The 20,706-nt window shown below is 41.6% G+C and overlaps 2 protein-coding genes across 2 annotated transcripts in view; both read left to right on the top strand.

Moving 5' to 3' along the window:
* The window catches only part of ptpn3 (protein tyrosine phosphatase non-receptor type 3), a 15,441-nt gene extending 11,897 nt beyond the window's left edge, over nt 1–3,544 (top strand). Inside the window, exon 27 of the mRNA XM_027287261.1 lies at nt 2,893–3,544. Within this exon, the coding sequence (XP_027143062.1) occupies nt 2,893–2,967 (75 nt within the window). The 3' untranslated portion in view covers nt 2,968–3,544. The remainder of the gene's footprint in view (nt 1–2,892) is intronic.
* Nucleotides 3,545–5,536: 1,992 nt separating this feature from the next.
* The window catches only part of epb41l4b (erythrocyte membrane protein band 4.1 like 4B), an 18,661-nt gene continuing 3,491 nt past the window's right edge, over nt 5,537–20,706 (top strand). Inside the window, exons 1-16 of the mRNA XM_019270528.2 lie at nt 5,537–6,761; nt 8,867–8,971; nt 9,066–9,108; nt 9,701–9,779; nt 10,056–10,100; nt 12,147–12,199; nt 14,266–14,386; nt 15,118–15,205; nt 15,292–15,380; nt 15,778–15,847; nt 15,947–16,116; nt 17,160–17,269; nt 17,863–17,896; nt 18,189–18,222; nt 18,369–18,472; nt 20,351–20,490. Of these exons, the coding sequence (XP_019126073.1) occupies nt 6,477–6,761; nt 8,867–8,971; nt 9,066–9,108; nt 9,701–9,779; nt 10,056–10,100; nt 12,147–12,199; nt 14,266–14,386; nt 15,118–15,205; nt 15,292–15,380; nt 15,778–15,847; nt 15,947–16,116; nt 17,160–17,269; nt 17,863–17,896; nt 18,189–18,222; nt 18,369–18,472; nt 20,351–20,490 (1,570 nt within the window). The 5' untranslated portion in view covers nt 5,537–6,476. The remainder of the gene's footprint in view (nt 6,762–8,866; nt 8,972–9,065; nt 9,109–9,700; nt 9,780–10,055; nt 10,101–12,146; nt 12,200–14,265; nt 14,387–15,117; nt 15,206–15,291; nt 15,381–15,777; nt 15,848–15,946; nt 16,117–17,159; nt 17,270–17,862; nt 17,897–18,188; nt 18,223–18,368; nt 18,473–20,350; nt 20,491–20,706) is intronic.

A 20,706-nucleotide genomic window follows, 5' to 3' on the forward strand; every position in this document is an offset into this window, starting at 1 on the left:
AATTTATATATTTTTTCATTTATAATATCTATCCATTGACTCAAGGTGGGAGGTTCTCTAGGAATCTAGTAGTTGCTGTTTTTCTTGCTACCATGAGAATTTTTAGTAAATATTTGTCCCTGTTATCAATTTCCTTTAATATATTTCCCAAGTGGAAAGAGAGACAAGTAAACTCAATATCAAATCCCAGAATCCTCTTGGTGGTAGCATGCATTTGAGTCCAGAAGGGCTGTAAGGCAGGGCATGTTTGACATGTATGGTTTACATATATATAGGAGTGGCTTAGGAGGTAGAGCGGGCCAATCAGATGATTGGTGGTTCAATATCCGGCATGTCAAACTGTCCTTGAGGAAGACACTGAACACCAAATTGCCCCGGAAAGTTGCACCATCTCTGCGTGAATGTGTACGTGTGTATGAATGGTTACTTCCCAGAAGTTGGTAGCCAATGCAATCAGTTTAACGGTTTAACCTCAAGCCACATGCTTTCTCTCGATTCAACACAGGCTGTTCAAATGCCTGTTCTAGTTAATAAAATAGCATTTGGGGTTTTATATTTCATCTGGCACACAGCAATTAGTTTAAAATGTCAGAAAGTTAGTTCAATAGAGTCGAGAGAAAGTGATCTGCTGGATTTGTCGAAAGTTTCTCTAAAAATACCAGATTAAAACTTTAGGAGGAACCTACTGTGCTCAGAATTACATTTTAAAGTTCAGTGTCACCGTTTTTTTACATCTGTGGGGTCATCGTCTTTAACCTTCAATAATAAAAAATAATAGAAATGTGACTGCCACAGTGTTACACTGATGGCTGATGAGGTGGAGGAGGCAAGCACAGGTTGGAAGATGTGCTCCGCTGCACCTTAGTGGTATCTGTCCAGGGAGAGGAAAGTCTTACTCATTGCTTTGGTAGGAGGGATTGCTGGGAATGTAGCAACCCTCCAATCAAAAGCCTGCTTCTAGGCCACTACTGCTACCACTATCACCTTTATTTTGAAAGGAGATCCAGTCCCTGAGGCTTTCTCTCTCTCTCTCTCGCTGTCTGTTTTTTTGTGCTAATGGAACATTTCCTCAGGTTTCCCTCATGTGTTTGTGTCTCTGACACGAATGGAAAACATGCACAGTCAGAGGGCAAACCTTCATGTCAAGACTCCATATGTTGAAGGATAAAGGCACAAGGTCCATTCAGTAGCTGTTCTGCAGCTTTTGACCGTACCACACAGTCTTCCTCAGCAGATGGTGTTGCCACAGTTTTATTTGTAGCCATGCCAGCAGCATTGCTCAACGGATGGCAATGTTGGTCGATTGGCCACTAGAAGTATTTGATGGTTTGTCATGAATTCATGGTTTCAAGATGACAAATCTTATTTACTATGGAGGTCCTCTGACTTTTCTTCTCGTGCCACCGTGAGTTTTGTGGTTTTGAGGTGGAACAACTGTTGGATTGTCATGAACTTTATGCCCCCATTAAAATTATAATTATTGTACTTTGATGATTCCCTGATTATCTACCAATACGTTTTGGTTATTACCAAATAAATGTAGCTCAAAGCAGCTAGTATTGCAGGAAACACATGGTGATTCCTTTAAACAGCTGGGTACTGCAGTTTATAGAAAATGTTACTTAAACAGCAATAATGCATTTTTAGGGACTATTTTCAGCTGTGTACTTACCACCATTTGGTGTGCTAGTGAGTGTGACTGAAGCAGTGGCTTCAAGTCTGTGTAAAGGAAATTTTGAGATTTCTTTCAAAATACATTAATTATGTTGGAAAATATGTTGCTGTTGCTGAAAACGCTTAAAACAGTTTTTCACCAGTTTTCAGGATTTTGTGGGCGGTCCTTAAAGGGTGGCTCGATGACACACTGAGGCCACCCTGAACATACCCCTGCACCCCTAGCAGAGAGATAAAGATTACTTCATCTCGCTCAGAGTGTTTCAAAGTTAGTGATGTCATTTTCTGAACTCATCTGACTAGTTTCAGTCGCTTCAAAATTGCTCCTTGACTGCTCCCATAAGTGGACAGACTTCAGTGCATTTAGCGGACCCACCCCCACAGTCCTGGAGTTGAGAATACTGCTCATTTTTACCCGATTTTGACACCTAATTTCATTAACTTGTATTTTTAATCATTCAAATTTGGCTGGATTGTTATCAACTCTTTCTTCTTAATCATTCAAATTTGGCTGGATTGTTATCAACTCTTTCTTCTTTGGTATGACAAACTCAGAATACACATTTATTCCTACTTTCACTTTTCCACTTTTCGTGGTTATTGTGTAGTTTAGATATTTCTGTCTGTTTAATTTCTGTCTGTTTATTGTGTTTTTTTTTGTTTTTGTTTTGGCCTCTTCTACTTTTGTTTCTATATCTTGCTGCTGTTACAAGTGAATTTCCCCGTGGTGGGATGAATAAAGTATATCTAATCTAATCTAAACTTTGGGTGCAGTGGTTAGGACTGCCACCTCACAGCAAGAAGGTTCCTGGTTTGAACCTCAGCTGGGGCCTTTCTGTGTGGAGTTTGCATGTTTTCCTCGTGCCTGTGTAGGTTCTCTCTCCAGCTTCCTCCCATAGTCCAAAGACATGCAGGAGCTAGGTTAACTGGGGACTCTAAATTGGCCTTGGTGTGAATAGTTGTCTGTGTCATCCCTGTGATGAACTGGCAACTTTTCCAGGGTGTACCTCGTCTCTCAATCAGCTGGGATTGGCTCCAGCCACTTGTTTTATAAGTGGTTACAGAACAGTACACATAAAGGTTATGACAGAATAAGTTATATCAGGGTTACTCGTTAGTGTTGATTTGTTCTTTTCACGGCATGAATATGAACCAGTATTGCCCTTTCAGCAACAAACAGCAGTGTTGTCTAATAGCTTTGTCTGTTGTGTGTTTCAGTGTCAGTTCCAGTTTGTGTGTGAGGCTATCCTGAGAGTCTACAAAGAGAAACAGGAGGGCACTCCAGCACCGTAGCCCAAATAAGCAACAGGACCAGAACAGACACACTAACCATTTCAGCCTCATCTCATTGCGGAGGACTTCCACAGAGGGACTTACAGCGCTGTAACGGATTAACCTCTGTCAGTGCCTATGGGACTGGTACACAGCCTGGGTAATAAGAGTATAACCAGCTTCAGAGCACAGCTGTCTGTGATCTGTGTAGCCTAGATGCAATGTGAGAGTATGAATCATACACCTAGTCGGCCTTAGTTTTAAATGATAGTACATTAAGCTTGTAGAGGCTGCAGTCTCCATAGAGACTGATGCAAGACTGATGTGAGCTGCTAATCTCTGTCCAAGAGGCCACTCAGGAATGTTGCCTCTACTTATTAAGTTATGTGTGCCTTAGACTGACGTTTCCCAGTCAGTCAGCCGACGGATCGAGCTGGGAAGGAGAGGCAAACTGGGATTGATATAATCTGTATTTCCAAAGATGAAGAGCAAGTCAGGCTTTAGATCACTACAGCACTGTATGGTCATGGTGACCCACCAGAGGAGCATCAAACCCACTCTTAAATTATTACGCACTAAATAAACACACTGATTTATACCCATGTGTCTGCTTTGTCATTTCCTCTGATGGTGAACATTATAAATTAGATCTTGTAGCTCTGTTCTACAAGCCTTTTTTCACTCTTCCTGGCAGAGCGAACTGAAGTGAAAGAGTAGTCAGTTTATTTAACCTTCAGCTGAGTGTCTCTAAAGCTGGCACCACATCAGTGAAACTCTCAGCATCACAATCAGCCAAAAAAATGTCTGGTTAAGAGAAAATACTGACACCATAACAAAATGAAATATCGCTGTGAGGATTTCGGTGTCTCTGTGAGTTGATAGTCTCTTAGGATGTTGCATAAGATGTACTAACACCCCTAAAATGTAAGAGAATGATACAAGATGTCATCATTTCACTTATAAATTACAGTAGACCTGTCCAGAACCAACAGACCAATCCACAAAAACCCACATTTAAAAAACATTTGACCATCATTTGAGAGTCTGTGTGGATCTGATCATATTGTCAGTCTCCAGTTAAATATTTACTCATGTATTGAACCCCAAACAGTGATAATGACCTGAGGGAAACTTAAAAAGAACTCGAAGGCGTCTGGAGATTAGTGAAGAAAAAATGGTGACTGCTAGGATACCAGGACAGGTTGAGGTGAAGCTGTTGTATACGGAAGCCCCAAGCAGTCTTACATTCATACATTTTATTCTAATTTATTTATTAAGTATATTAAATCATTATATACTAAATAAATTCTCCTTTGTCTTCTGACATTACTACACTGAATGATGTTTCCTGCAATTATTTAATATACTAGACTATAATTTTGTTTTCTTGAGATCTCAGGAACATTTTCCCGTAATGTGTGACTGTTTGGGGCTTCCTCTGTTTTCTTGTGAAATCGAGTTATTTATGTCATAATTTCGAAATAACAAATGTTAATGTTAATAACTTTCTCTAGATCTCAAGATAATGAAACATTTTTCCCGGGATTATGACATAATTAATTTGTTTAGTTATCTTAAGATCTCGAGAAAACCTCACATTTGTTATCTCGACATAATGACATAATTACAGAAGACCCAAACTGTCATACATTCATACATTTAGTTCCTCTGTTTTCACGTGATAACTGTTTTTTTAGTGTCTTAATGCCATAATTAATTTGAGATTGTGAGAAAATATTCAATTATTCCAATTACAATGATGTTTCCTGCAATTATTTAATATACTAGACTATGCTTTTATGGTTTAGGACTCAGGGGCAGGGGGTGAGAACACCCAATGTGTCTGTTTCTGTGTCTGTGCCTGTGCCTACCCCTCTATCTTTTTATTTCATGTCATGCTGGTATGTGTATACTGTAGATTGCTCCGTCTGTACTGTTTGTGGTATGTTGATATGTGTTTATGGTGCTGTAACCTTCCCTATCTCTAAGACAAATTTCTCCCTGGTGGAGACAAATAAAGAAACCTGACCTGACCTGACCTGACCTTTTGTTTCTTGAGACCTCAAAATTATTTTGTAATCTCAGCAAAAAAAAAAAAAAAAAACATTTGGTATTTCAACATAATGACATAAACAAAACGTCATTGTCTTGAGATCTCGGGAAAATTTCAGGATAACATTTATTTCAACATAATGACATAAATAACTTGAGATCTCAAGAAAACAAATTAAATTAACTCATTATCATGAGAAAACGGAGGAAATAAAATGTATGAATGTATGACCGTTTGGGGCTTCCGTAGGTCATATGAGCTTTTATACTTTCTTTGAGAACTGAAGGGTTTCTCTTTATTTATAAGAGAGCTGCTTATTTTGGTTGACCCCCATTTGTTTCAAGAACTATTTCTACTTTAAAACACTAACTTTATATTTTAAGATAAAAAGTAGAAGTGATGAGCACAACTTACACATTGTGTGTAATTTATGGGCTGATTCTGAATATTTTTGTTATTTTATAATTATTTTTAACCTGGGTGGAGAGTTTTTTTTTAACAGAAAATAAGACTGAATAAATAACTAAATGTATGCTTATGATAAATCTAAATACATGTTTAAGAATCTGTCATGTAGGCTTTTTTATAGAGGTGGTGGGGTGTTTCTAAAGTCCTGGGTGCGGCCCTGATCAGCAGAGCGACATAGGACCTCCTGGAGACCCTTTAACGACCCTTGGGACACCTCGGGCCCCACCTTGGGGACCATTAATGATGATCTCCTGTAAAGTAGTCCCTCGGCTGGTGGGTCCATGACAGACAGGTGGCGCTGGTTCGCTGACACTGTCGACCAGTCGGTAGACACAGAAGTTTGTTCTGCGCTGTGTTTTTACGCAGGCGCAGATCACACTGTTTGTCCAGTTTCGTTGGTTGACTTTTACCTGTGAGGTAGACTAGTTTCGGTTCGCCGCTGGGAATAAGCGAAAATAACCACCACGGTCCGATCCAGTCCTGGTCCAGAGGTGATAGGACTTTTCCTCCTCCCTTCCCGGCCCCCCGTGTGACTCAGGGGCTCCCACTGCGGAGCGTCAGGACGGGATTTCTCCGGGATTTTAGAGTCGGTGCGCAACAGCGAGCAAAGCAGGAGGCAGGTGCACGGGAGAGGACAGGGCAGGGGGGTGGAGGAGGAGGAGGAGGAGGGCTGTTTGTATTTCCGTGAGAGACTCCGGTCGTTCACACCGGGCCGAATGATTGGAAATCAACTGGTTGGCGCCTCGGCGGTCGATCTGTGTTAGTTTCATTAGTATGCGGCTGGAGTCCCCCCGCTGCTGCCGACATCCAGCCTGAGGACTGATCGGCAGCCCTGAAGTCTCCTCCGTGCCTGCTAAGTGACTCCTCGCCCCGGGGAGGACGAGGAGGAGCAGGAGCAGAAGGAGGAGGCGGCGGCAGCAACAGAAGCAGGACCCCGGCTGCACCTAGTGTTGAGTGGAACAGTTTTCACGGACGCACCACGGACCTCCTCGCCTTGTGGATCAAGAAGATGATGGGCTTTCTGCGCCGGACGTTCAGCCGCCGCTCCCGGAGCCGCTTCCAGACGAGAGAGAGGGACGAACGGGACGGTAAAGGAGGAGGAGGTGAAGGAGGAGGAGCAGGAGGGGTGACCGGGAACCCCCTGCTCCTGGCCCATCAGCAGCAGGTCGTACATGCGCCCGCCGTGGTCAGCGGAGGAGCGTCGGTCCACATCCCGGCGGCCGGCACGGCGAGGACCACCATCACCTGCCGCGTCCTGCTGCTGGACGGCTCGGATGTCAATGTGGATTTACCTGTGAGTGCGCTCAAGTGTGCTGACAGCGGCTCTGTGTGTTGACACTGGCCGGCAGAGTGTGTAAACAGTGAGTGCATGGCGCAGGACTAGGTGGTAGCCCAGGTCAGTGTGTGTCAAAGTGCGGCCTGGGGACCCAGTGGGGACCTCAGAGGGGTTCCCTGTAGACAAGTTAGCCTGGAGTCTAGACTTTTAAAATTCAAACTGAACTTAATTTTATCATAGAAAAAGTTGAATTGAGTTGCACTGTTAATGCTTTTTATTTTCCCATTCATCTTGCATAAAAATAATCATCAGTAATTCTGATTTCAGTAACTTTTCTCAAGCAGAAATGCTCATCAGTAATTCTGATTTCAGTAACTTTTCTCAAGCAGAAATGCCCAAAACTTATTGCTTCTTTCTTCTTAAATGTGAGGATTTGCTACTATTTAAATGCTTGTCAGTTTTGGACTGATGGCCAAACAAAATGAGCGACTTACAAGCATTGTTTTGGGGTCTCAGACATAGTTTTTGGCCATGTTTTGTAACATTTACTAGGCTAAATGCTCAGTAATGTCAGCCATGTCTGTTGGAATTGGCACAGATGACTTTAACCAAAGTTTCACAGCCTGTAGTATCATAGTGGCCTATATAGTATTAGTGTGTGTTTGTGAGTGTGTCTCCTCTTGTACAGTGAGAGGTGGAGCTCCAGATGGTGTTCTGATCAGCCAATTCATCACATTACTTCCCCATTTCTGACTGCAGGGAATTATAACTAAGACAGACCTGAAGCTGCCTCCTCCTGTCTGCTCTTTTACAGCATCTCTCTTCGTCTCCTCCTCTCTCAGTCTATTTGTCTGTATCGGATCTTCCTCAAGCAATCTCTGCTCTCCCCTCTGACTCCCATCTTCCCTCCTAATCTTCTCCTACACTCCCTCTGTGGCCTGCTCTCTTTGCTCATCGTCTTACTCTTGCACACTCTTCCTCCTCCTCCTCCTCCTCCTCCTCCATCGTCTTCATTCTCATCTCCTTCTCCCTCCTGCTCTCCATCCATCTCCCTCTGTCGTCCTCTATTCCCTGATTCCCTGATCTGATTTACCACTGTGGGGACTCTGTGTCACAGACTCCTGCTACGAGTGTGTGAGGGGTAGGTGGGATGATGAGCGAGTGTGTGGGCATTCGTGCGTAAGTAGCTTCCCGTAAGATGTTTTGAAGGTTGCGTGTGTCACTGAAGCTGTTGCGTGCATGCGTCCCCTCCTAAACGTCCGAGCCGATGTATAGTATCAGGATAAAGAGAGTATTTCTCTCATCCTACAGAGAGATTACAGCAATAACACAAAGCCACACAGCTTCTGCTGAGGTATTACAGCTTCGACAACAAAATGACACTGGGCTTGTCAAGCTGCTGGCTTAGTCACAGGTCTGCTGGAACAAGTTTGTTCATGTCAAGTACACGGAACAGAGCTGAAACTCACCGAGCTTATTAATTTGTCACTCCAGGCAGAGTGAAAAGAAAACACAAGGTAAAACAGGAAGAGTCAAATATTCACCTGAGTGTGTGCGTATGTGTTTATGTGCAATTGTTGTAATACAGGCTATGATTTCAATCAGCCTGTATAAACATGCTGCAGAATGAGCAAGAGCGATCGGGTGATTTTTTTCTTTTCTTTTTTTCTGTCACCAATCCTTTAATACCACTGATTTCCTCACACATTCACACACTCACCAGGAAGTTTAGACTGGTTATCAGGATCCAAAGTACAAGGCTGTCATCTTTCCACACACCCACTTTGTGTAATGTGGGTCAGACTGGGGTTAGGTCATTGGCGATGAGGCACATCTACATGAGACACAAAATGTTACTGCAGTAGTTTAAGTGAAATATTCTTTGCTGTTTTTTTGTTATTGACAAAAGGCCTGAATAAAGGCCTCTTCCTCAGGGGCTTGTCCTTCTCGTTTTGACCCAGATGCATGCACACAACTACTTTCACGCTCACTCTAAGTCATTTTGCTCTTGTTATGAACACTCGTGCCTAAATGACTTCACTGGGTGAAACTGGAAAAGTTTTAAAACTCATATTACTACAGCAGAAGTTGAAAATATTGTATTTTCTGCTCTTATTTTACAGAGTAAATCCAAAGGCCAGGACCTCTTTGATCAGATTATGTATCACATAGATCTGGTTGAGACAGACTACTTTGGATTGCAGTACATGGACATAGAACAAGTCTCAGTGAGTAACAAGTAACAAGCTCTTACTTCTGTCTATCACAGTAAAACCACAAACTGATGTAACTCACCTTCTTATTCTTTTTGATCTCTTTTAGCACTGGCTGGATATGTCCAAGCTTATAAAGAAACAAATCAGAGGTAAGCTCGACTCACCTGTTTTTTGTTTTTTTTAATTGGCCCTGCTTGGGTTGTGTGTGCAGAAAATAGTGCAGCGTACTATATGTGCATAGGGAATCAGGTAAGTGGGGAGCAGGTGGCACATTATCCAATGTTGACATGGTGATTAGCATGTGCATTAGGAGCTGTACCCTTGTTTGCTCTCCAGCTTCTAACAGGGGGATGAATAGTACAAGAGGAGGGAGGAGAAACTGTGCTCCTTTCTTCTTTGGGCCACATGTGAGGTTTGAGTTATGAGTTTAAAGGCAGAACATGTGGCCCTACTCCACTTCTGTACTTTTAGTAGTAGTTCAGGAGCCTAAAATACAATCTGATCGATGTCGAAGTGAAACAGGAAAGAAATGCTAAAGTAGGTTACAAAACAATGTGCGTGAATAAAGATTCATGGCCCGTCTGACAGTGATGGATGTGCTGGATGAGATAAAAAGGATGAGATAAAGAGATAAAAGGGAAGATTCAATTAGATTAAATTAATTTCCAGTAAATTACTACTTCATCTCTCTTCCTGTCTTACGCACATTTACACTTTGCTCTGCCTCTTTATTTCTGTCAGACGGGCCTCCATACAGACTGTTCTTCAGAGTGAAATTTTACTCTTCAGAGCCAAATAACCTGCGTGAGGAATTTACAAGGTAAAACACACACTCACACACACACACATACAAATGAGACGCACACACATGAACACACAGAGTTTTCTCTGGAGCCCAGTGCAGAGGTCCAAAGGGGATGTGGGGCTAATTACTTTGCTGCTTTGGGTAGATTCAAATCAAGGCCAAATGGACAGAGACTTGTTAAAACCAATTATGTCTCAGAGATGAGGAAAAGCCGGTGATACATCAATTGATTTATGTTCTTGATTGGTGTGAGTGTCTCACTCTGTTGTTTTGTTTCTTCGCATCCAACAGGTATCTGTTTGTGTTGCAGCTTCGACAAGATATTCTGTCTGCCAAGTAAGTTTCTTTGTCGCTGTTAATACACACAAATGTGACAGAAAGATTACAGCATAATACACCCAGAGACACACATGCCATCATTTTAAATTCTACACACAGTTTGTATGACACGTGTTTCGTACATTTAAAGGATGTATGATCTTATGTCTACACAGACTTGGAAGAAGTAAATAGACACCTTTAAATTGAATTTGAATGAAGGTGTCTATTTACTTCTTGCATATCTGTGCATGAAGCTGCAGCCAGCGGCCAGTTAGTTTAGCTTAGCATAAAGACTGGAGACAGAGGGAACAGCTAGCCTAGCTCTGTCTAAAGGCAACAAAATCCAACCACCAGCAGTTTTTTTTTTCATTTTACAGTGAAAACTAAACTTAAAGTCAACACTTGCAGCAAAAATACTCCAGTACATCGTCTGTAACACTGCTTCTTGCTGTTTTGATATCTTGACTTTTGTTCAAACAAGATATAAAGTGTTAACTGGTGAACTTTAAAATGTACTGCTGGGAGGATTTTGTTACTGGACAGATCCAGGCTAACTGTTTTTTTCCCCCCCGTTTCAAGTCTTTTCTAACAGGCTGTTGGCTTAGACTTAGAGAGAAGTATCAAATTCTGTTCACACACTGTTCACACAAACAAACGTACACCTCCAAAGATATATACATATACATTAAAACGGAAACCATGCAGGAGAAGTGGGAAGTAAATAGCTTGTACAAAGATAACAACTCAAAAGAACCTCGAAGCTACGCCGACAAATGACATCTGACTAGCAAGGACAATGGCACAACAGCATGTGATTAAAGGTGATATGAGGGGAATGCATGTATGTGTTATTGTTCCAGGTCTAGCAGGTTCTGTGTCCTCTTCTTTATAAAAATGAACAAATGTCTTTGTTCCTCGATGGAACTTTATTAAAGGCTTTGATACAAATGTTTTATAATGAAACACTAAATAAAAAGAGACAATGGGGAAACTTGTTTTGGTTATTTCTCACGCTAGCTATTTACCTTGATAAATGGGAGGTTAAATTAGATTAATTAGTTACAAATATTTGTTTCTTAACCCCTGAAGCAGTCTGCCGGAGGCGTTGGCCATTACAAACACATGGTGTGCGGCTAAACATTATTCAAACCCACAGAACTTTGTTTTAAACTAATAGGTAACAACAATACTAAATATGATCATGCATTTTAAGGAAACAATCTTTTTATTAAATGGAGAGTCTTGGCTTTGATAGTGAACTATTTTCAACTTTAAATTACACAAATAAGCCCCTTTGTCTGCAATATACTTTGACCTCATTATTGGCTTAGACTGCTTTGGAAAGTAAAATTAAATTACTGAACGAGCAATTTCTTAAAAGTCTTGTACTCTTTTTGAAATAAATGAACAGCTCTGTAGTTTGTAGATGATGTAGAAGAAGGATTAAGATAAATTAATTTGGAATTAACCTTGAAACTACACGCCTAAATCTGACCTCACCTTAACTGGAACAGAAGAAAACATTCACACTAAAAAGTTTTTCTTCTCATGAGTATAAAAACAAGTCGTCATGAATAATTTTCAGCTCATTTCTCTTCATCTGCGCAGATTTCTAGTTCTCATAGGTAGTGTCAAACCCAGTATGAACACACTCAACCTGTGTACACACAGGTGACCTACACTTTAAGAGTTTGGGGGACTTCTGTACAACGCAGCCTGTTTCTTCCACACAAACACAAACCTGCGTGCACAAACACACACTCAGACAGCGTGTTACCCCTCTCCCTCCTCCTGGCTCTATCTGGGCCACAGATCCCTAGAGTCCAGCTCTATTATAAAGCTCAAGATCAGGAACAGCAGAGGGTTGCCTATTTTAAGAAAAGGGTTGCTCCTCTCCTCCTTGACATGCACACACACAGAGTGTGTAGGGCATCCAGACCCTTTTATGTCTTTGTAACACATGATAACATGTACACATCACGCTGGTTATAGGTTTGTAAGTGTGTGTGAGTGCACTCACTAATACAAACAACTCACCAGTGTCTCTTTTTCTCCGGGCAGGTTGAAATGTCCATATGATGTCTCCGTAGAGCTGGCGTCATATTGTTTACAAAGTAAGTAACTTATATTAGTTTGTATGTTTTGTTTAGTATTTAAACAACCTAGTTTTGCACGTTTTAGCTACAAATCACATATCATTCACATTAATACCAACTGCTTTCCTAATTGTAACCTTTTTAGATCACTTGTTCTCAAACTCTGGCACAAGTAGCACTGGTAGTACGCAAAGAAATCTCTAAAATATATAATACTTTTAATTAATTTAGAAATACTTAACAAAATACTGCAACATATTTAATGAAAATGCTAAAACTATGAGATCACAGGAAGGTAATCCTGTACATTCATGCAGGTAGCGCCTAAAATGTGACATGAAGGTCAAACAAATGGTTCGAAACCACTACGCTACAAACAAGAAATATATGGAAGAGAAATGTGCATCAGTAGTTCCACTTTTTTACCCAGGTAGCTCTGATTCTGGAGCAAGTTTATTCAGTATTCAACAACAATAAATAATCTTCTTATATGAATAAACCTACCTCCTGTGTAAACTGTCTGTAACTGAATAGGGTTAACTGTATTTTAACCTTCATAATGGTGATACTATTTTCTGAAGTGGTACTTAAACAGTACAGAAACACTGTTTTAAATAGATTTTTGATGTATCAGTGAGCCTCCATGTAATTTCACTCTGACATGCTTATCAACACTTAGATTTGAAAAACTGAAATATTGAGTCCACTTCTATATTTCATAGTTTATTATCTAATTTATCATCAGGTGATAAAGCAGTTTTGAGCTGCAACTTTTTCAAAACTCTCTCTAAGTAGTGCTTTCACTTTGGCGTTCACAATAGCAGAAAAGCTAAAAAGATATTTATGATGTGTCATCAGAAAAACCCAGAGGACTAGCAATTAGCTAAGCGTCCTTTGTGCAGCCTCACCTTAAATCTCGAATGTCAAAGTTAATCACAGTGGATTAGCTAGTCTGAAACAAGTTTTCAGTCTGCAATTAGATTTTCTCACATGTACTCCGGGACAACGTGAACATGCAGGGATGTCGTGGTTTAATAAAGAATGATGTGACCTTTGCTGTAATGTGGTTGATGTGGCCACAACATACAATTATAGGATAATGATACCATCTGCAGTAATGTCTGCACGGCAATATCTGTCTCTTGTTTGCAAACATTAGCCACCAAAAGCTCCTGGTCATACCAGACAAAGGAAAGCTGTAACTGGAAAACCCCTGAATTTGCTGTACTAAGCAAGTATTTACTCATTGTTTGTAATAGGCAGAGTGTGTTAATTTATGTTAATTTAAGACTGGGGCTGCCAATATACAGTAGGCTACATGTTGTATACATATATCATTTACTGAATTCACAAGAAGGCTCAATTGATTAGGACTTTTTCGGCTTTTCACCAAGTTTGTAAATTTTGTCTGAACTCAATAACTAGTAGTAGTAGTGCCCTAATTTTTAAGGTAGGGGACTTTGCCGTGACAAGCTGACATTATGTTCCGTACAGGGAAAGAAATAACTTTTGTACAACAGTTTTATTGCATTTAATGTTGAATTTACATGAAGACATGTATGATTAAGAATTTCCTGTAGCTGTTTCACAAAGTTTTGGTTATTAAGTTTCTCCTCACTCTCAGAAATTGTGGTTTCTAGTTAAATGGTGAAATCGGTTGAAATAGACACTGTCTTCACAAACATCTGCTGCTTGTCTTTGTAGGTGATAGAGCCCAAACACATAATGTGCAATACAGTGAACCAAATGTGAACAGTGTGTTTAATGCGTATTTGCAGGACGTTAATTGAGTGGGCGGTCCTTCACCGTGGTCCAGGACATATTCAGGTGCACACTGCTGAAATAATGTGGTCGCATGTGACCCAGACAATCTCCAAATGTGGTTGGATAACAGTGCGTCCTCAATGTGTCTCGGGTTCATTCACACTTGTATTTAGAGCTGTCCACTTATGATTGTATCATTCAGGACGCACATTAATACCAAGTGTAAACAAGGCTGTGGATTGTATTGAGTCACATATGCAACTCCTCCATCTGCTGCTCTCCTACATCCGTGTCACTGATATTTCTTGGTCCACATCCAGGTGAGCTGGGAGACTGTGATCCCTTGGAGCACTCTCCTGAGCTGGTGTCTGAGTTTCGTTTCAGTCCCAAACAGAGCGAGGCCATGGAGGCGGACATCTTCGGCAGGTGGTTGGAGCTCAGGTGAGTTCAGAAGGTTATCATAGAAAGTTCAAAGAAAATGGGACTCTGTCATTCACTAAAACGTGCGTTGAAACATTTCCACACATGCATCCTCACTAGTTGCCTCAATACTCAGCATAACTTATCGGAGGGCGTCTGGTGGCCGGCAATTTGACCCGAGCAGGTTTATCTCCCCTTTGGATGAAACAACTGGGGCAAAAAAAGCAGAGCACTGAGCAGGAAAGGAAGTCATTCTGCTCCTGCCTTTCAACGCCAGGGTTTCCACTGATGAGATTGTCTAAATTTCACTCTCCCTCCTTTCTCTCCTGCTCTGCCTTGGCCTTTCTCTCCCTGGCCTGTATAAAGGCTTAAAGGATTAATCCCTGGAGGGTCCTGATTGATTCCGAGCAGTGTTTAACCCAGCCGCGGTCTGATTGCTCCCATCTCAGATTAGATTACATACACATATGCTGCGCTTCACCGATCCGTCTGAGCCACACAAGGACGAACCCACACTGAGTTCACAGTCATTCTTACACAAAAAGACTGAGCCAGGAACGCAGCAAGCAGGTTACTCATTGAGTATTTCCCTTAGAGCTAACACCAATTACCAGCAGAGGTCATGAGGTGTCGTTGCTGACAGTTTTCTTTTCCAGATCGAGTTGCCACACAGATCGACTTAACTGAGGTGACAAAGGTGGTGATATTTTTGTTGTTAAAACTCAACATGGTGTCCTCTTTTAAATCCTCAGGGGAAAGAGTCCGTCTCAAGCAGAGATTTCTTTTCTCAACAAATGCAAGTGGCTGGAGCTTTACGGAGTAGATATGCACTTTGTCAAGGTATGTGCGTGGGTGGGTGTGTGTGGGCACATTTTATTATCAGAAGTGTCAGTATGTGACAGAACTAAATGTGTGTGTGTCTCCAGGGTAGAGATGGAGGAGAATATGCACTAGGACTCACCCCTACTGGCATCTTAGTGTTCGAAGGCTCCAACAAAATCGGCCTTTTCTTTTGGTAAGCACGTCTCTAATCCAGTGGGTGCTGTGGCATCATAGGGTGACTTAAAGACAGGCCCAAGGATGCCACAAAATCTGTCCATTTCCATTTTTCGAATATATTTTATACATCTCTCATTGAACACTAGAAATAAACAATTAAGCCTCAGGATCTCCTTCTGAAAATCTGCAGTTATGTTGCAGCTAATTGCTTTTTAGCTGAATGTCATAGCAACATAGCTTACCGTTCATATGTCACATGTGCACAGGTATGCCTGTTTGGCTAATTCAATTCGGAGGAGTGCCACGGTTTCAAAATGTTTAGGAACCGCTGCTCTAATCAACTCAACCTCCTTAAATAACACTGAGGTACTAATGTAGTGTCCTTGGTTTGTGTGATTTGATGTGTTATCCAGGCCCAAAATCACTCGACTGGACTTTAAAAAGAGTCGACTCACGTTGGTCGTGGTGGAGGACGACGATCAGGTTTGTATCCTATCACACAAACACACCCCTTCATACAAATATGCACAGTCACACCCTCAAGGTCTCTGACAGTGTTCGGTTGTTTTACTGACTGTGCAGGGTCGGGAGCAGGAGCACACCTTTGTGTTCCAGCTGGCCAGCTCCAAGAGCTGTAAACACCTGTGGAAGTGCGCCGTGGAGAGCCACGCCTTCTTCCGGCTACGTCAACCAACCACGGGCAAGGCCAGCCGCAGCGACTTCACGCGACTTGGGTCCCGCTTCAGATTCAGGTACACCACGGAGACAGACTCACCTGTGAAGTGTAACAATGACTGAAGACGGATGATACAAGTTGGCTGACAGGTAGCAGTGGCCAGCATAATATCAGCATATGGGGAATATTGTGTCACATAAAATAGAGCCTTTTGTATCTATGGTTACAGTGTATCTATGGTTACATGGATCTGTTCCTATGGCGACTGAGATATCCCCTTCATATTGTTTGTTTTCCTCTGAGTATTATCAGAGACGGTCAAAGCAAATCCTCACACTTGAAGGGCACTTCCTGTCATTTGTTGGAGCAGCTGAACAAAGCAGCATGAAGTCTGTTGTTTTAAATCGGTGTCACTGGATTAAAAACTCAAGTTACAGGTGGTGGAAGTCAAAACAGGAACTTCTCTAAAGTAATCTGATATAATACACATGTCAGTGTCAGTTATCTGGAACCTTTTGTTGTCTGACATTTAGAGTAATTTCATGATAGAAATGGATGAGTTTAGGAGAATATTTTAGTATATTATATCAGCCGTCCTGTACAAAAACGTCAAAGTTGTCTCCACTTGCTGAGGAGAGGTGGAGGTCCTTTGTGGTGCAGGAGGGGGAAGCATGGTCAAGAGGTCCAGCTCTGTCCTGGACTCCATAGAGAAAGTGGCGAAGAGGAGAACTCATGAACTTTCACCTCCTGCACCTTAAACAGCTCCTTCAGCAACAGATTGCTCCTCCCACCATGTAAGAAGGAGCGCTGCCACAGGTCCTTCATTCCAACAGCTGTCAGACCTTGTGTATAAGAGCTGCTGCGAAAAGTAAATTTCCCTGATGTGGGATCATCAAAGTCTTAACTTATCTTATATTTTAGCGTATATAAATATGTGCAAAACTCATGGGAGTTCAGATTTAATTGTGCCAGTCCCAGTTTTGTGTAAACAATGTTATTTTAAGTTAAAACTTGAAGTTGAAAGTTAAGATTTAATCTGATACCTCAGCAGTGAACTCTAAACAAATTATATATGTAATAACATTTATACATTCCATCTTCTTTGTGTTTGTCCCTCAGTGGTAAAACGGAGTATCAGGCCACTCATGGAGGCCGACTGAGGAGAGCCAGCACATTCGAAAGAAGGCCGAGCAAGAGATACCCCTCCCGCACACAGTCTCTGGGCAAAGGTAAGACTTAGCAGCACGTACAGATGTTGATGACTAACAGCAGCCGTTGAATGCTTTACGTGCTTGCATGTTTTATCGTGAAGGTCACATACTGTTTGAATTCACTGCATTTTTGAAAGCGTTTGCTGTGCAGGATTACTGTTGAACGTGTCACTTTTTTCAAAGAAGCTGCAGCCTGTGCAAGCCAAACTAAAAGCATTCCTAAAAATATCTCAAATTAAACAGGTTCAAAAACCTTAAAAAAGAAAGTGTTCTAGATTTTTCAGCCAGGTTGTTACAGGTGTCATCTTTTTACTTTGCTCTTTACTCCCCCGTACGTCCCACCCTCTGTGCACAAACATCTATCTCTCCATAATCTATTATGCATGAATGATCAAGGGCAGGCTGCAAACTGTATTTACTTCAAGACTGTTGGCATTGACGTCCTCACACCTTTTTTCTGTTGAAGTGGTTTGTTATTCACCCCTGTGATACAAAAGTGAAAGAGAAAGATTGTGTTTGTAATAGCTGAGCATCAGGGTAATAACGTGCATGCAAAGAGTCTGAAAAATCGACTTTTCTTGTCTAACTCACGTCATGTCTCACTCTCTCAGCTTCCATATCCCCAGCCAAGCCACCTCATATCAGGTAAAACACACAAATATACATAATACACACGTGTGCATTCACCTTTGATTTGTTACGCTCATTCCTTATCCTCTAACCTTGACCTTAATCCACTTAACGCCCTGGATAATCTGAACTTTAACACTAAAATAGCCCTTTTGTAGAAAAATAAAAGTGTATAAATGCTTGTTTATTTGTTGTTTTTTCTGTGTGTTTTGAGGATTTATTTCAAAATACGAGAAATGAGAAAAATAGATGTTCTCAGTTTGTTCTTTTAAATCTGATATCAGCGATTATTGTCATTCTTTTGCAGCTCTCGTGCCAGCCCTGATCCCAGCCTACATCCAGTGAGTGACCTCAGACAGCCCACTTTCACACACAGACACACATGCACACACAAATATGCTGCAGCTGCTGATCTGGCTTCGCACTTGTGACAACATTTAATTTCAGCGTTTCTCCAATCTGTCTCCTCTCCTCCCCTCCCCTCCAGTACCAGCACAATATTCCTATCAGTCACGAGCCATGGCACCCGCCACATGCCGCTCTCACACCCCCGGTTTACCTGCAGCCCTCTGGACACACACCATCACACAGGTAAGACAATCCACCACACGGAGTAGGATTTAGGAGGTTGAACTTGCTTATGCAATCAGGAATCGACGGGAGTCAGTCTGACGCTCTCTGCTCGGTGCGCCATGTTATCTGTTTTTCATCACACTTCATGTCGCTCATAAACCTCACACATCTGTGTTTGTCTGTCATGTCCGTGTGTGTTATCCTCCATCTCCCTGTCATGTTCAGGCCTTCAGTTGAGGCTGCGAGTCCCGTGTCCATTCATCCTCCCGTCCCAGAGCGAACCACCAGCACCTTCCCAGGATCCATCAGTCTGGTTCACAGGGATAAGGTCATGACCGCACTTTGACCCTGGGAATCTGTTTCACACCCAGACTCTGAACACTTAAGACTTCCAAAAAGAGAAACTCTGTTCATGGACTCACTGGGGAAAAAGTTGTCTCCATCATCCTCATCACGTCATAATCATCATCATCCATTTGTTATATCCCTTCATGTGTTTCACTGTGCACCTTCATGAAATATCCCGAAAGGGACAAAGGACCTTGTCATGTAGGTCAGACGTTCTGAAACTACCCATGGGGGCTGTGTAGAGTTCAAGGGGAGGCACAGAGGGAGAGATACTGTGTGAGGTGAGAGGGACAGGTGGGTCTGAAAATAACAGGAAGTTAGTTATTGTTGTTTGCCCTGGCAATTTCTCAACAGTTGTGTCAACAACAGTTAATGTGACACCCAGCAGATAGAGGCAGTTAAGCTACTTCTAAAACCACCCGTGCCAAAAATCACAATCCTTCTCTGGGTCAGTCACATCTGAACGCACTGATGTGATAGACGTATCTTTAGATTTGGTGCAGAAATTTACTTAGAAGTCACAGAAAAAAGACGCTCCTTTATAACTGCAGAGACTGCCTAAGAATCAAAATAATCCAGGATTATTAGTCTGCACATCTATGGATGCATTGCATAGAAGAACTTCTAATGGCTAATTTGTTATATTTCTAATTACCCAAATATAAGCTTAAATAATGGAGCTCAAGTTGTAGTTCACTGCTAACTAAGTGACTCCTCGTAGCTTCTGTTTTCAGACCTCAATTTAGGAACTCCCAACAATAGGAGCGACAAAATCCAATAATATTCAGGTTTCACTATCACTACATTATGTATTTTACACCACTAAGGCTATGAATGTACCATCAACGTGGTTCTTATGTTCCTCAAACGCTGACACTGACCTCCATTCATTCATATACAGATATACAGTGTCAGATATAGACTAAAGACAACACTACAACAAAAGTAAAATAAAGATTGGACCAGCTCGGTTTTCTTAAGGTCATTTTTGTGTAATCATGGTTTTAATTCCTCAATACGTTTACTTCAAGATTTACTTTGCCTTTAGAAATCTCGTGACAGATAATTTATCTGAATCGCTTTAATTAGAGTGAGATGAAGTGACGTCTCAACAGGTGGAAGGGTCGACTTAAGCACATATGTAATGCTTGGTTTAGGGATTAAGCTGCTTTAAAAATGTCTTAGCATATGCATGAACTAGAGTACTACGTATGTGTTGTTGTGCTTTTAAGTAGGGTTTTTTGGATAAACTTTACATTGTTATAGCAGGTTACGGATTCGCTAAATCAAACAACTGTTTACAAAATGTGTGGCCAATGTTTGTGCTGTTATTGTGTGTTGCCTTTTACTCTGTAACCTTTACTTGAATCACACGATGCCTTTAGGGATGCTGTTCGAATAAACAAAATGTTTATAATTGTTTAGATCTGTCCTTCATTGTTTTATAAGTTAAGTTTACATCTATAGTGGGAGGATTGTTAAAACCATGAAGCAAAGTTTTTAGAGTTGTCAGGTGGACTTTGCTTTCATTGCATGTGTCGTCTTCAGTTTCCCTCTGAGCGGTCCTGCTTCAGACCATCAGTTCAGCGTTGAAGAGAATGAGACTTCGTATTCTGGCAAGATCCACCACCATCACCGTCGCCACACACACAGCCAGGACACGCTCTGCCACACACACACCAAGAACAGTAAGTACTCTTCAGCCTGAGAGCCGAAGAGCTGTCCGAACAGCGTCTGTCTGCAAATCTGCGATTTGTCCAGACTGCACACTGATGCTCTTTTCATTTTCTTTGCTGTTGGTCAGCAACATCCAATTTATACACAAAGCATACCTTTTTACCGAAAGGATGTCTAAATCCACAGTCTTCTTATAGTCTGTATAAAAAAATAAAAGATAAAAAGTC

Source organism: Larimichthys crocea, chromosome XIII (genome assembly GCF_000972845.2).
Source record: "Larimichthys crocea isolate SSNF chromosome XIII, L_crocea_2.0, whole genome shotgun sequence".
Lineage (NCBI taxonomy): Eukaryota > Metazoa > Chordata > Actinopteri > Sciaenidae > Larimichthys > Larimichthys crocea.